Raw genomic sequence first — 14,315 nt, 5'->3', positions numbered from 1 at the left:
CCAAACCTGTATGACTTTCTCTTTTTGCAGAACATAAAGGAAGATTGTTTAATGAATGCTTTGCATGTTTTTGTCTTCACAAAACCACATTGGCACTATTGATTATCATTGTATAGAAAAAAAGAACAATGAGGCATTTAGAATGATGATGACCTCTTTTGTGACTTGCAGAAGAAAGAAGTCATACAGGTTTGGAATGACATGAGGGTGAATTTAAGATGACAGAATGGTCCGTTTTGGATGGGCAATCCCTTAAACAAGTCAAATGAGGTCTTTCATATCTATTTCATATCTTTTTAGATTAATGCATAGGGCAAAACCCACTTAAATTTCTGTCAGTTCTAAAACTACTTTGACAATTTTTTTTTTTTCCAATTACTGCAACTCATCAAAATAATTTAATCAATTAGCACCTTTTTTTAAACATGAGATTTAACTGTTTGAATCGAACTGAGAAAAAAGTTGAAATTACTTATATAACATTTTTGATTATACAGTACATTCAATTATATAAAAATATAGGTGTCAACTGAACTGAAGTTTTTAAGTTGAAATAGGTGTTTTGTTTAGTGTAAATGTAAGCGATTTACTTGGGTTATGAAGTTGATATGGGATGCAATAATAAATACAGTCATGGAATTTTGTAACCAACGGTCGTTTCTTCACATTTGGCATCCGGCACTGAATCATCCACTGTAATCTCTCAGTCTCCGCTCCGGTCCATCTCAATTTGTTGCCAGTGCCGATCTTTAGCTTTAAAACATGCAAGCTCACACAGAAGGCCATCATTATCCTCTCTGGGTGTCCTGCTCTGTAAATAGCCATCACACACAGGCACACAGCCATAACACAGCTGTCGTCACTTTTCTGAACAGCAGCTGGTAGCAGAAGTTGTTGTTTCCACACACACACACACACACACACAAGACTCTTCAATTCTCCCCTTTGGCAAATCCACCCACAGACCCAGGCTTACTTTAAGAAAAAGATAAATATGCATGCATAGAGGCAAGCTAGCACACATGCACTAGAAACAAACAGATATCATTTTTATGATTTTTGAAAAGTAGAAATACTGAATTTCTACTGCATTTAATGTATCATTGAAATTCCTATTTAAAAGTATGCTAATATTATATATATATTATACAATATTTTAATATTACAATTATCTTTACTGTCACTTTTAATCAGTTTAATGCATCATTGATGTAAAAAAGTATTAACTTCTTTTAATACATCTTTCTTATTTTTTTTTTTCTTAGGACTTTCCCCACAAAAGAAAACATGCAGTCACACTGAAATACTGAACAGTGATGTCAGTTTCTCTGTCACAGATGCCTCAACAGTTCCATTTCTGCACAGGAAGTAATTCTGACAGAGGACGCTAGAAACAGGAAACCAAACTTCTTCCTGTTTGTGGAAAGATGGAGGGATGCTGATAGAAGGTGGGTAAAGTGGTCAGTGGCTGGCAACATGCCTTCATACACTTACATATCTAAAGAAATAAAGATTCTTGAACAGACAGCACAGTTTTTCAAATGTCTTGTAAAATCTAGACTTCCTATGTGTCCACGTGTGTGTGTGTGTGTGCATGATATAATCAGCATGTGATCTGAGCATTCCTCTGCCCACTATTTAGCTTGTCCCTTCATGTCCCAGTGAAGGAGATAAAGGCTATTTAATTCAACAAGCATAAAAAAGAGTGAACACACACACGCACACACACACACACACACACACACACACACACACACACACATATATATATATATATATCAAAAGATCTGAACCCAATATAGTTTTTTCTCTCTATTAAGTTGATAACTGTTAGTTTTGTCTAGTTTCTCCTTTGTTTTGTCTGCTCTCACATTTAGCGTGCATCAAAGCATAACATGTTTAAAAACATCTGCATTCTCAATCCTGTTAGAGAGAAGTAGTTCTGAGAAAATACTTTGATCTGCATGTGTCTCTTACAGAAGCTGTGAGTGAAGACAGTAGATGTCTGGGAAGAGTGAAGATCAGTATTAACAAGCTAAAGCTTTTACTTTGGCAAACCATCAACATTTGTAACACATGCCAACAGCATAGAGCCAATCCACTCACTATTCCTCCAGTTCTGTTACTAAAGGAAGAACTAAAGAAAACAAATCAAATATCAATACAATGAGATTTCAGCTTATAAGTCAATGTATTTACAATCTTTATTTATATGCTAGAATACTCCTAAAGTTTTAGATATAGTCTGTGAAATTAGATATTGCTTAAATTTTTTTGAAGTATTTATTTACTTTGTCTGGTATCATTTTGAACTCATAATGTGTACAAGTTAGCCAACTGGTAAAAGTTACACATTTATTTTGGTAACACATTAAAATAAGTTGTTAACATTAACTAACAATGAAAAATACATGAAAGCATTTATTAATTTTAGTCAATGTAAATTTCAACATTTATCAACACATTAATACATTGTATGTGTTAATGTTATTTAATTGACCTGAGCTAACATGCACTTACATTAAAAATACTTATAAAGTTAAAGACATTTTGATCATGTATTAATCCATTATAAATTTAAAGTTGTCTGTTAATGTTTAATGGACTCAAGCTACTATGGAGAATGGAACCATTGTATTTCTATCAACCAGTGTTAACAAAGTGAGTGTTGATCGGCTGCGGTCTTTATTATTTGCCTGAAGGTTAAAGGCTGTTTAACAGTCTTTTGTTCTCCACATGATTTTGCTTCTTGTTTATCCTGGACAAAATACATAGTGGGAAAAGAGCTCATTCCAGTATTGCTGAATTTTCCACATTGCCATTTCAACTGATCTCACAACCCCCATCATGGAAAGCGCACTTTACCCTCCGCTCCAGCAGCCATTTCCAACTTTTTATTACTCCATTGTTTCATTGTTGCATTTATGCCTTCCTTCACCTCTTTCTTTGGTAGGAAAGGCAAACGGATTGTAATCATCTTGAACCATACTCAAAAAAATCAAGCCCCTAGGCAAGTCAGCCATCTAATGCACTCTCTCTCTCTCTCTCTCTCTCTCTCTCTCACACACACACACACATACAGAGGATATAAGCTGTCACGGAGCCAGCCAAATTCATAGAGTGCAGTCAGAGCAATGCTCTACTTGGCCACTGGCTCACTGCATTCCCTACTTTCATCGGAGCATGAGAGAGGGAGAGAGAGATTTGGGAGTGTACTGCAATTTGAAGGAAGCACAGAAAGCCATATGATAATAATACAATCAAAACGACACACAGGGATTCATTATTTTCTATGCATACCAACACAATGTCATAAGACACAGTTATATCACCTGTAACTAATCTGGTACATCTGCTCTATCTAACCATCTCTCTCGTCTCCCCTGAGGGATCAAGGCATCTGCCACAAGAAGAATGAGAGTGATGACAGACTCTCCAGGAGTATCTTTAGAGAGATATGAATATCTTCTGCTCAGATTTGAAAGCAAGATTGAGCTGTCAACAGTATAAAAAATATCTCAGAGATTTTCTGAAAAGTCAGCAAATAAAAAAAGGAAATCTATGATTTAGAGGAGGCTAAATGTTTAATTGAGGTGAGTTTCGGCATTGTATGCTCTTACTCATAGAGACTTCAATTAAAGGTATGTATAATTATTAATGCTGATTATCAAAATTGAGAGAAAAGCATTAAAATTACATTTGGTCTCTAATGTATACTTATAGTGTTAGACTTTTTATTGTACTCTATTAAGTACTTTTTATTGTTTTTATTCATTGACAAGCTGTTTTTTTCTGTTAAGCAAAATTCTAACAAAAGTTTATGCTTTAAAACAACATGCCTACACTAAAAAGTTACTGTCACTAAATCAACCGAAATGTATCAGTTTATACCAACAAAAGAAGTTATGTAAAAAATTGCTATTTAAAGGGACAGTTCACCCAAAAATTAATATCCTGTCATCATTTACTCACCCTCAAGTTTTTTTTTTAACCCTGTATAAGTTTATTTCTTCTGTTGAACACAGAAGTAGATATTTTGAAGAAAGAAAGAGAAGAAAAAAAAAATATGGTCTCCACTGACTTCCACAGTATATTTTTTCCATACTATGGAAGTCAATGTGGACCATCAAATGTTTGATTATCAATATTCTTCAAAATATCCTCTTTTGTGTTCAACAGAAAAAAGAAACTCATACAGATTTGGAATAACCTGAGGGTGAATAATTAATTTGTTTATTTATTTGGTAACTATTATTAAGGCAACAAATGTAAGCTACTTTTTAAAATGTAATGGGCTAAGGAATATAAACTTTCATTTCAAATATATTCTTTCACCATATAAATGAAGTTAAATCAATCGGTAAGTAAATAAAAAAAAAAATCCTATTTTTGATATTTTTATAGGTGAAAAAACAAACAAGAAATTGATGGAAGTTTCTGTACTTCTTGAGATTGTAGGGTGGATCTACTCTCCTTTCCCTTCATCTGTGTCATGACATCATCTCCAGGGGAGTTGAATTACTGGTCTATATCTTTCGGGGGATTCCAGCTTTGCGAGTGTTTGTGCACCGTATGACAATTTGACTTGGCTACATGTTTGGTGAGATTATTCTGTAGGAGAGGACATATCATTTTACTGTTATCACTCATAAATATACATACACACAACATTTTCCATTAACGCACAGGCTTTAGTTCGCCCTTGTACTTTTTGAGGTATCTGTATCCTCCATCAGCTTGGCTACTTACACTACTTATGTGTGTGTTTAACAGATGTAATGGAGAGCGTGTATGTGCAAAGCAGTGGTTGTCAGCTTGTGGGCTGTGACTAAACATAGTTTATGCAGACTACATTGTGTTTTGTGTGGTGAATTGTTAGCTGCATTACAGAAAGGATATAAATAAACGTCAAAGTTAGATTTTTAGGACACTTTTGTTACTCAATTAACTTTTGTTAAACAGTTTTGGTTTGGTTGCCATTTGATTGTCAATCATAAAGCCTGGGTTCTTATGCAAAACCAGCTGAGAATCAATTATTTAAAGTACATTTTTTTGCAGACACCAAAGGATTGTGAAACAAGCCAGCTAAATGCTCATTTGAACACACAAAAATATAAAAAACAGAAAAAGAAAAATCACCTCAGCCACCAGCATTATAAATGTCCTGAGCATGGACTGTATGTACAGTACAGTATCATAATGACTATTTATTCATTCAGAACACAGATGATTAGAAGATAATGTTGAGAGAGGAAAATGTATTTGCAGTTATTTTGGGATTCTTACTGGATTTTTAGGCTTAAGCATAACATTACTTGTGCCTTCTCAGCCGGTGTGATTTACAAGTTATACTTAGTTGCTTTAGTAAGCAAGCATCTGCTGAGAACAGGACTAAACCAGCCGCACCCACGCCTTTAAACTTCCCCCTTCTCCTTCCGTCCCCACACTGAGGTAGAAGTATCCAAACTTCTCCTCTCCAGCCATCTTACAACATGCCCTCTAGACCCAATCCCTGCACCTTCTCCAAGCAATCTCTCCTACACTTTTACCAGCACTCACACATCATCATCAACACATCCTCTCCTCACAGGCACTTTCTCCACTGCATTCAAGCAGGCTCGGGTAACCCCTCAAAAAACCTACATTAACACTTCACTTACAGATAGCTAACAGACCTGTCTTCCTCCTTCCTTTCATAGCAAAAACACTCAAACAAGTTGTTTTAACCAGGTATCATTATTTCTTACACAGAACAACCAACTGGATCCTAAGCAGTCAGGTTTCAGAAGTGGCCATTCAACTGAGACTGCGCTACGGTCCATCACTGAAGCCCTGCGGATTGCAAAAGCTGATTCCAAACCATCAGTTTCTATTCTGCTGGATCTTTCTGCTTCGGTCCACCAGCATCACAGGGATTCCACTTCCTTGGTTTGAATCATCTCTTTCAGGGTGGCTTGGGCTGGGGAGGTATCCAAAGCACATCAACTGGTCACTAGGGTTCCTCAAAGACTGAGCTTCTTGTCTTGCCATGATCTACAGCATGACTTTACTGTTCATTAATGTTCATTAATAATGTTCATTAACAATTAGCCTGTCAAGTTCAGTCAGAAATCTTGGTGTAATCTTTGATGGCCAGCTGTCTCTCTGTCTCTCAAAGACTACATTGCAAAAACCCCTAGATCTTGCATTGCACAACATCAGAAAGATCAAGCCCTTCTCAAAGGAGCATGGTGCACAACTTCTGGTCCAGGCCCTTTTCATTTCTAGGCTGGACTACTGCAATGTTCTTCTGGCTGGACTTCCATCAAGCACAGTCAAACCTTCACAAATGATTCAGAATGCAGCGGCACAACTGGACTTCAACGAGCCCAAAAGGGCACACATCACACCTCTCTTTATCTGGCTGTTGGTTACAGCTTGCATCAAGTTCAAGACACCAATGCTTACATATAGAACAGCCAGTCTTTGTGATGGTGCCACGAGTACCATCACAAAGAGGCATAAAATCACTTTTTCCAGAACATTCCCATTCACTGTTCCTGGCACAAAAAAAAAAAAAAAAAAAAAAAAAATTTATATATATATATATATATATATATATATATATACAGGCGCTGGTTATATAATTTGAATATCATCAAAAAGTTGATTTCACTAATTCCATTCAAAAAGTGAACCTTGTATATTATATTCATTCATAACACATAGACTGATGTATTTCAAATGTTTATTTCTTTTCATTTTGATGATTATAACTGACAACTAAGGAAAATCCCAAATTCAGTATCTCAGAAAATTAGAATATTACTTAAGACCAATACAAAGAAAGGATTTTTAGAAATCTTGGCCAACTGAAAAGTATGAACATTAAAAGTATGAGCATCTACAGCACTAAATACTTAATTGGGGGCTCCTTTTGCCTGAATTACTGCAGCAATGCAGCGTGGCATGGAGTCGATCAGTCTGTGGCACTGCTCAGGAGTTATGAGAGCCCAGGTTGCTCTGGGGCCTTCAGCTCTTCTGCATTCTTGGGTCTGGCATATCGCATCTTCCTCTTCACAATACCCCATAGATTTTGCTGGCCAATTAAGAACAGGGATACCATGGTCCTTAAATCAGATACTGGAAGCTTTGGCATTGTGTGCAGGTGCCAAGTCCTATTGGAAAATGAAATCTTCATCTCCATAAAGTTGGTCAGCAGCAGGAAGCATGAAGTGCTCTAAAACTTCCTGGTATACGGCTGCGTTGACCTTGGACCTCAGAAAACACAGTGGACCAACACCAGCAGATGACATGGCACCCCAAACCATCACTGACTGTGGAAACTTTACACTGGACCTCAAGCAACATGGATTGTGTGCCTCTCCTCTCTTCCTCCAGACTCTGAGACCCTGATTTGAAAATTTACTTTCATCAGAGAACATAATTTTGGACCACTCAGCAGCAGTTCAGTCCTTTTTGAAGCGAAACGCTACTGACGCTGTCTGTTGTTCAAGAGTGTCTTGACACAAGGAATGCAACAGCTGAAACCCACGTCTTGCATACGTCTGTGTGTAGTGGTTCTTGAAGCACTGACTCCAGCTGCAGTCCACTCTTTGTGAATCTCCCCCACATTTTTGAATGGGTTTTGTTTCACAATCCTCTCCAGGGTGTGGTTGCTTGTACACTTTTTTCTACCACATCTTTTCCTTCCCTTCGCCTCACTTTTAATGTAAACAGCCAGCCTATTTGCAATGACCTTTTGTGTCTTGCCCTCCTTGTGCAAGGTGTCAATGGTTGTCTTTTGGACAACTGTCAACTGTCAACTGTCTTCCCCATGACTGTGTAGTCACAGAACTATATGGAGAGACAATTTAAAGGCCTTTGCAGGTGTCTTGAGTTAATTAGCTGATTAGAGTGTGGCACCAGGTGTCTTCAATATTGAACCTTTTCACAATATTCACATTTTCTGAGATAATGAATTTGGGATTTTCCTTAGTTGTCAGTTATAATCATCAAAATGAAAAGAAATAAACATTTGAAATATATCAGTCTGTTTGTAATGAATGAACATAATATACAAGTTTCACTTTTTGATGATATTCTAATTATATGACCAGCGCCTGTAAATATATATATATAATATATATATATATTATATATTCCCATCTTTCTCTGTCTAGTTTGTACTTATTTGAACAATGCTTGAAACTTGGGATTATGAGCACTTCCTGTGTCTATTTGCCTCTTTAAGATGAATCGCTTGATGTTTTCCCCAACTGTAAGTTGCTTTGGATGAAAGCGTCTATTAATTGAATAAATGTAAATGTATATCTTATGTAAAGGCTGCATTTAAAACCATTTTAAAAAGAATTTTATTTTTTATCTTTGAAAATAAATGAATATTTTTATTCAGCTATGTCTAGGATGTATTAAATTAATCTAAAGTAGTAAAAGACATTTATAATTTTACAAAAGAATTTGATTGGAAATACATTCTGTTCATTAAATAATCCAGAGAAAATATATCATGCTTACACAAAAATATAAAGGAGCATGACTATTAAGAAATACTAAGAATACTAAGAAAAGTTTTTTGAGCACCAGTTAGCATATTATTTTCTGAAGGATCATGTGACACTGAAGACTGGAGTAATGGCTGCTGAAAATTCAGCTTTGCCATCACATGAACACAGTCAAATATTTTCAAATAGAAAATAGATACTTTAAATCATATTTCACAATATGAATTATTATACTGTACTTTTTGATCAAATAAATGAAGCTTTGGTGAACATAACAAACCTCTCTAATGAGCATTAAACATTTAAAGAAAATATTATATACACTTCCCCCAATAGGTTTGATCTAAATGTTAAACACAGTGGTGAAAAAAAACGGGGTATGAAGTAATACACACACGGAAAGTGGTGCATGTTAAATGAGAAAGATTTGGCATAAAGGGAGAAGGCAAACATTGTATGAGGGGCAGAGCATGAAATTGGCTGCCCAGGGGCATGCATTAGATTAGAAACCTGAGCTCACAAACATACACTCACAGGCCAAAGCAAAGCAGACATGAAAATCAATCAGCCTTACATGGATTCAGACAAAGTTAGTGGAGTAAAAAAACTGCACCTTAGAAAAAGTTTTGTACTGATTACTAACAGACTATGCACTCCACCATTTCAGTGAAGCGGGCTGGTTTGTGACACACACACACACACACACACACAATCATTTCATCATGTGCTTTTCATTTTTTCCCTGCATGCCTCAGCTCTCAGGACCATGCGAGAACCATTTGCTCCTCAACGGCTGCCTGTTTCACACTACAATCAAAAGAAGAAAAAAAATGCTGCTCTCTCTCTCTCTCTGACTCACATACAGCCATTGCTCTGCAACTCTTGAGTAGTGTTTGTGGAAAAACAGTCTTAAGACCTGGTAGAAGTATGAAGAACAGTCAATTACAGACATATGGATTACATATTTGAATAACCGAATTATTGCAGTTGCTTTTATGAAAAAAAACAATTAATCCAGAAATTAAAATTATATTATTTACTCGCCCTTGTGTTGATCCACACCTATGACTTTCATTCTGTGGAACATACACATAAAGAGACATTTTGAATAACTTTTTTATTTTTAATCCATACAATGAATGTCAAAAACAACATTAGACTTCACTAACTTTCATTTTAAGGACAAAACCTTTTTTTATCTTTCTACAAAATATTCTTTAATCTTACTGATAATCTTAAAAAAACGTACTCGCTTGAAACAACATGAGGGTGAGCAAATGACAGAATATTTATTTTTAGGTGAACAACTACTTTAAATCCACAACAAATATGAAAACTGTTCTCCTTTCACTTCTGAGCTAAATAAAGATTAAAAAGAATAGGGGTATTATTTACAACAACTTTAATTTGAAACAGAGCAAACATGAGTACAGAAGATATGAAAGCGAGACTAGATACTACAGAGTAGTATATTTGCTTAAATACAAATATATAATAATGTTGAAATACAGATTTTTTACAAATATTATGTACAATGTTTTAATTACATTTAGCACAACTGCCTGTCGTATAATAGATAGCAAGTTTTGAGCTTCTCCTCCCCCCATGGCTCTCGTTTGTTGAATTCCCAGCTGGTATCTCACTTTCCAAGTTGAGTTTTTATGGCCAGGAGCTTATGAGAAAAAACAGGGGGGCAACAGAATGGGGGAGGAAAACATTTCTGCACTTGGTAACAAATTGGCCATGTTTGTTTGGGGAAGTCAAGTGGTTTATGTCCCATTTCTCTTACCACTTGAATTGAAGTCTCATAATAAGTGTAACTGCTTTATTTTAAAATACTGACAATCGAAGGCACTTTACTGTGTTTTTGTAGTTCTAAAATCATTATTGGCTGAAAATGTGGACCTCGATTTCCCGTTTCAAACGGTGGTCTCCCCTTGTCCGCCACTGGTCAATCGTGTGTAGAATTTCCTTCCAAGATTGCAGCGTCTTCCCCGACCAGATCCAGAATCCCGAAGTGATCCCTACAATGAGAGTCATGAGGTACTTGATCATGAAGACGGTGAAGTCGGGGGTCATGTGAGGAGCAGTATGCATGGGGCAGGGGATAGCCAGGCTCTTGCAGTTCGTACTGATCCAGCTCTTCTCCCAGTGTTGCCTGAAGGCCTGCTCATAAAAAAAGCAAGCGATGACGATGGTGGCCGGGACGGTGTAGAGAACCGAAAACACACCAATACGGACCATCAAGCGCTCCAGCTTCTCGGTCTTGGTGCCGTCATGCTTCATGATGGTGCGGATGCGAAACAGGGACACGAAGCCGGCCAGCAAGAATGAGGTGCCAATGAAGAGGTAGATGAAGAGAGGGGCCAACACGAAGCCCCTCAAGGGATCCAGATTGTTCAGGCCCACAAAGCAGACGCCACTTAACATGTCTCCATCGATTTGCCCCATGGCCAGGATGCTAATAGTCTTTACAGCCGGAACGGCCCAAGCGGCCAAGTGAAAGTACTGTGAATTGGCTTCAATAGCCTCATGGCCCCATTTCATCCCAGCCGCCAGGAACCAGGTGAGAGACAGGATGACCCACCAAATCGAAGACGCCATACTGAAGAAATACAGCATCATGAACAAAATCGTACACCCTTCTTTCTTCGTACCTTGAACAATGGTTTTATAGCTGTCGGGAAAAAAACTCTCGTTGCACACGACTTTGTCCCCAAGAAAGTAACCAGCGATATACGCAATGGAAACCATGGTATAGCAGCCGGACAAGAAAATAATAGGACGTTCTGGGTATTTAAAACGCTGCATGTCCACTAAATATGTGGTAACGGTGAATAATGTGGATGCACAGCAGAGGGAGGACCAGATGAGGATCCAAATCCGTGCAAATTCAATCTCCTGGTCCGTGAAGAACATATAAGCCCCATGTGTTCTGGAGGACTCACATGGAGCACCGCAATCCGGCTCGCCCAGGAACTTATAACTGAGGTAGGAAGGCACTTTGAGCACTGACGGGCAGCGGAACGGTTTGTCCGGTGAGGAGTACAGCTGAATGCCGGGCGTTCCTGGGACGGGCATGTGAACGGGCGACACTGTAGCCACGGAGTCGTTCTGGCCCACACAGATGTGTCCGTCTCCCAGCACGGGGAAATGTTCACATCTCAGCCGCTCTGGCCACTGGAAGCCGAACTTGTTCATGAGGGCCTCACAGCCGTGCTTTGCCCTCTCGCAAATGGAGCGGCACGGTGGGATGGCTTTCTCCAAAACCGTGCACACTGGTGCATACATGGAGCACAGGAAGAACTTGAGTTCGGGTGAGCACTGTACCTTGACCAGTGGGTAAAACTGGTGGACCTCCAGCCCAGCATCCTCTTGGTTGTAGTGTCCGACCAGATTAGGCATAATGGTTTGATTATAAGCGATGTCCGTGCACAGGGGGATGGTTATGGGCTGACAGAAGCCGTGGTCGGGAAAGGCTATCCCACCACTGTCCCCCTGAAAATGTCCAGACGACACGAAACAGCACTGCAACATCAGTGTCAAAAACAGACACAAACTTCCACTCGCCTGCATTGTCCCGCAAAGTTCCGCCTAACTTTCACTGAACACAACGGGAGTCCACAAACTACGCTCTCGGGGACATTTTATTTGCTAATCGAAAACAAAAAGTCTCGCGAGCTAGTGTAAATCGCATACTTTGTGAGGAATATCTGTTGCGCGCAGGAGCGACTGCGTGACTTTTCCCCCCTTGTCCGTCAGACTGTTTCAAGTTTCCCCTGGGCTGCCTCTCGCTGACTTTGAAGGAAGCACGAGAAGGAGGAGGGATTTCGGGGGTCTTGAAACAGATTCCTCTACTACTCTCCCGTCACGAGGTCTTCAGACCAATTGCATCGCTCGAGACCGATGTCAACACCATATGCCATCAGTCATTTGAAAACATAAGAGCATTTTTTAAAAAAGTTTTTATTTGGGTGAGAAGTTATGGTATGGAAGAATGAGGGAACGGGAATTTGGAAATTCTATTTTCAGAAAACAAATCAAAACACGTCTATCTATCTATCTATCTATCTATCTATCTATCTATCTATCTATCTATCTATCTATCTATCTATCTATCTATCTATCTATCTATCTATCTATCTATCTATCTATGAGATGGATAGTGGTGACATCTTGTGGCTATGGGTTGTTATTAACATCCATCCTACTGTATGTAATCGTTTTTCTTATTTTTGTTGTTGCGTGATTTAAATTAACATTTATCACATTAAAAAAAAAATCAATTTTAAAATGTAGTTGGTTGGTAATACTGACAATAGAGCTATATTAAGGATAAGAATATACAAACAAATGCATGAAGCTTTTATTTATAGTATTGTAGTAGTGCCAGCTGTTCAGTCTGAATTAACAAGACATGATAGAAGACGAGGCTCAGATCATGTTTAGAAGATAATGTTTAGAAGCAGAGCGAGAGAGAAATTAATAACTAGCCTATTGGAAAAATTAATTACCGTTTTTTTTTCAACAGGTTACTCACAAAATCATTACTTGTCAAACAATTTCTGAAAACTGACACTCAGACAGCAGAATCACACACCAAATCTTGAAAATCCAGACACTAATTCTTGTTTTTTGACTCAGTTTTTTATTCAGTTTTAAATTACATAAAACACTTTGTGCAAAACACAACACATAGTTCTCTATGTAACATACAAAATCTAACAGGAATTAATGTTAAGGTGTTTGCAAATGTTTGCTTTTGAGATGTATTTGTCATATTTTGAATGCAGAGCTTCATTTAGCAAGAGATGTGAGGCATTTTGGCATTTCGCTTGTGCAATTCTTGGATTTGTGTATAAATTAAAAAATTAAAATAAAAGAAGGAAAGTTTGAAATTTTTGTAAGAAAATTTTACATTTAAATGTAACAAATTAATACCCGCGGCTAAAATACGTGTAATGTAATTACTTTCTGTAAATTTTCTTTTCTCTTAAATTATTTTAAGGAGAATGTATTCTTCCGTTACTAAGCCTGACTGCATCACGCCTCGTGACTATTGACGGATTCTGATTGGCTAATTGAAGCGGTTTAGCCAATAGGAATGCTGTCGGCAGTTGTCGGCTCGAGACGTCAAACTCTTCGCTTCGCGGTTACAGTCGTGAAGAGACACGGGCGAGGTCGTAAGCTTATACTTTTAAGTGAAAGACATTTGTCGTCTTTAATTTATTTTCACAGTAAATCAGTTGACTTATTAGAACAATCGTGAATAGTATATATTTATAATTTATATCGCTAATAATTTATAGTGAGAGGCTCTCTGCCTGCAAAGTTCATTGTCAATGGAGGTAAGAGCTAAGTCTGAGGAAAAACTTTTCACCAACGTTAGTTCAGTTTTTCTGTCTGCTTTTAAGTTAACTGGTTACTGCCATGATAAAGATGAGCAGGTGTAACGTAACTAATTAAAATATTAAATAACATAGTTTAGAAAAGTGCAGTGATATCGACTCACGTTTAACTGTAAAGTTGAAGTCGGTAAGTTACCGTTATGTCGTATCACCAAAAAAAAAAAAAAAAAATCCCCACAAGGCCTCATTTACTGGATGTAAAACCTGTGTTTTTTGTCATGCCATAATTCTCTCTTTTACTTTAAGGTTAATAATGCAGCGAAAAACAAAATCAATGTGGATACAAATGGAGCAAGAACAGGCTTTGATCGATTTCATAATTCAGGACCAGACTCCTACTTTTCCTCAAACAAGCCTCAGGTGAGAAAGGCCTCTTCAAATTGTGGCTTTACTGCATCAATTT

At 37.7% G+C, this 14,315-nt stretch overlaps 1 protein-coding gene across 1 annotated transcript; it reads right to left on the bottom strand.

Annotated features, from left to right (window-relative positions):
* Nucleotides 1-9,771: 9,771 nt before the first annotated feature.
* Nucleotides 9,772-12,289, bottom strand: LOC113078181 (frizzled-2-like). Its single transcript, XM_026250493.1, is given in 2 exon segments — nucleotides 9,772-10,477; nucleotides 10,479-12,289. Coding segments are annotated over 2 exon segments (1,656 nt in total). The 5' UTR covers nucleotides 12,081-12,289; the 3' UTR covers nucleotides 9,772-10,423.
* Between the last annotated feature and the right edge of the window lie 2,026 nt (nucleotides 12,290-14,315).

The sequence above is a fragment of the Carassius auratus genome, unplaced genomic scaffold, assembly GCF_003368295.1.
Source record: "Carassius auratus strain Wakin unplaced genomic scaffold, ASM336829v1 scaf_tig00024521, whole genome shotgun sequence".
NCBI classification, from domain to species: domain Eukaryota; kingdom Metazoa; phylum Chordata; class Actinopteri; order Cypriniformes; family Cyprinidae; genus Carassius; species Carassius auratus.
Note: the sequence above shows the minus strand (reverse complement) of the source record. Positions and strands in the feature narration are given on the sequence as shown.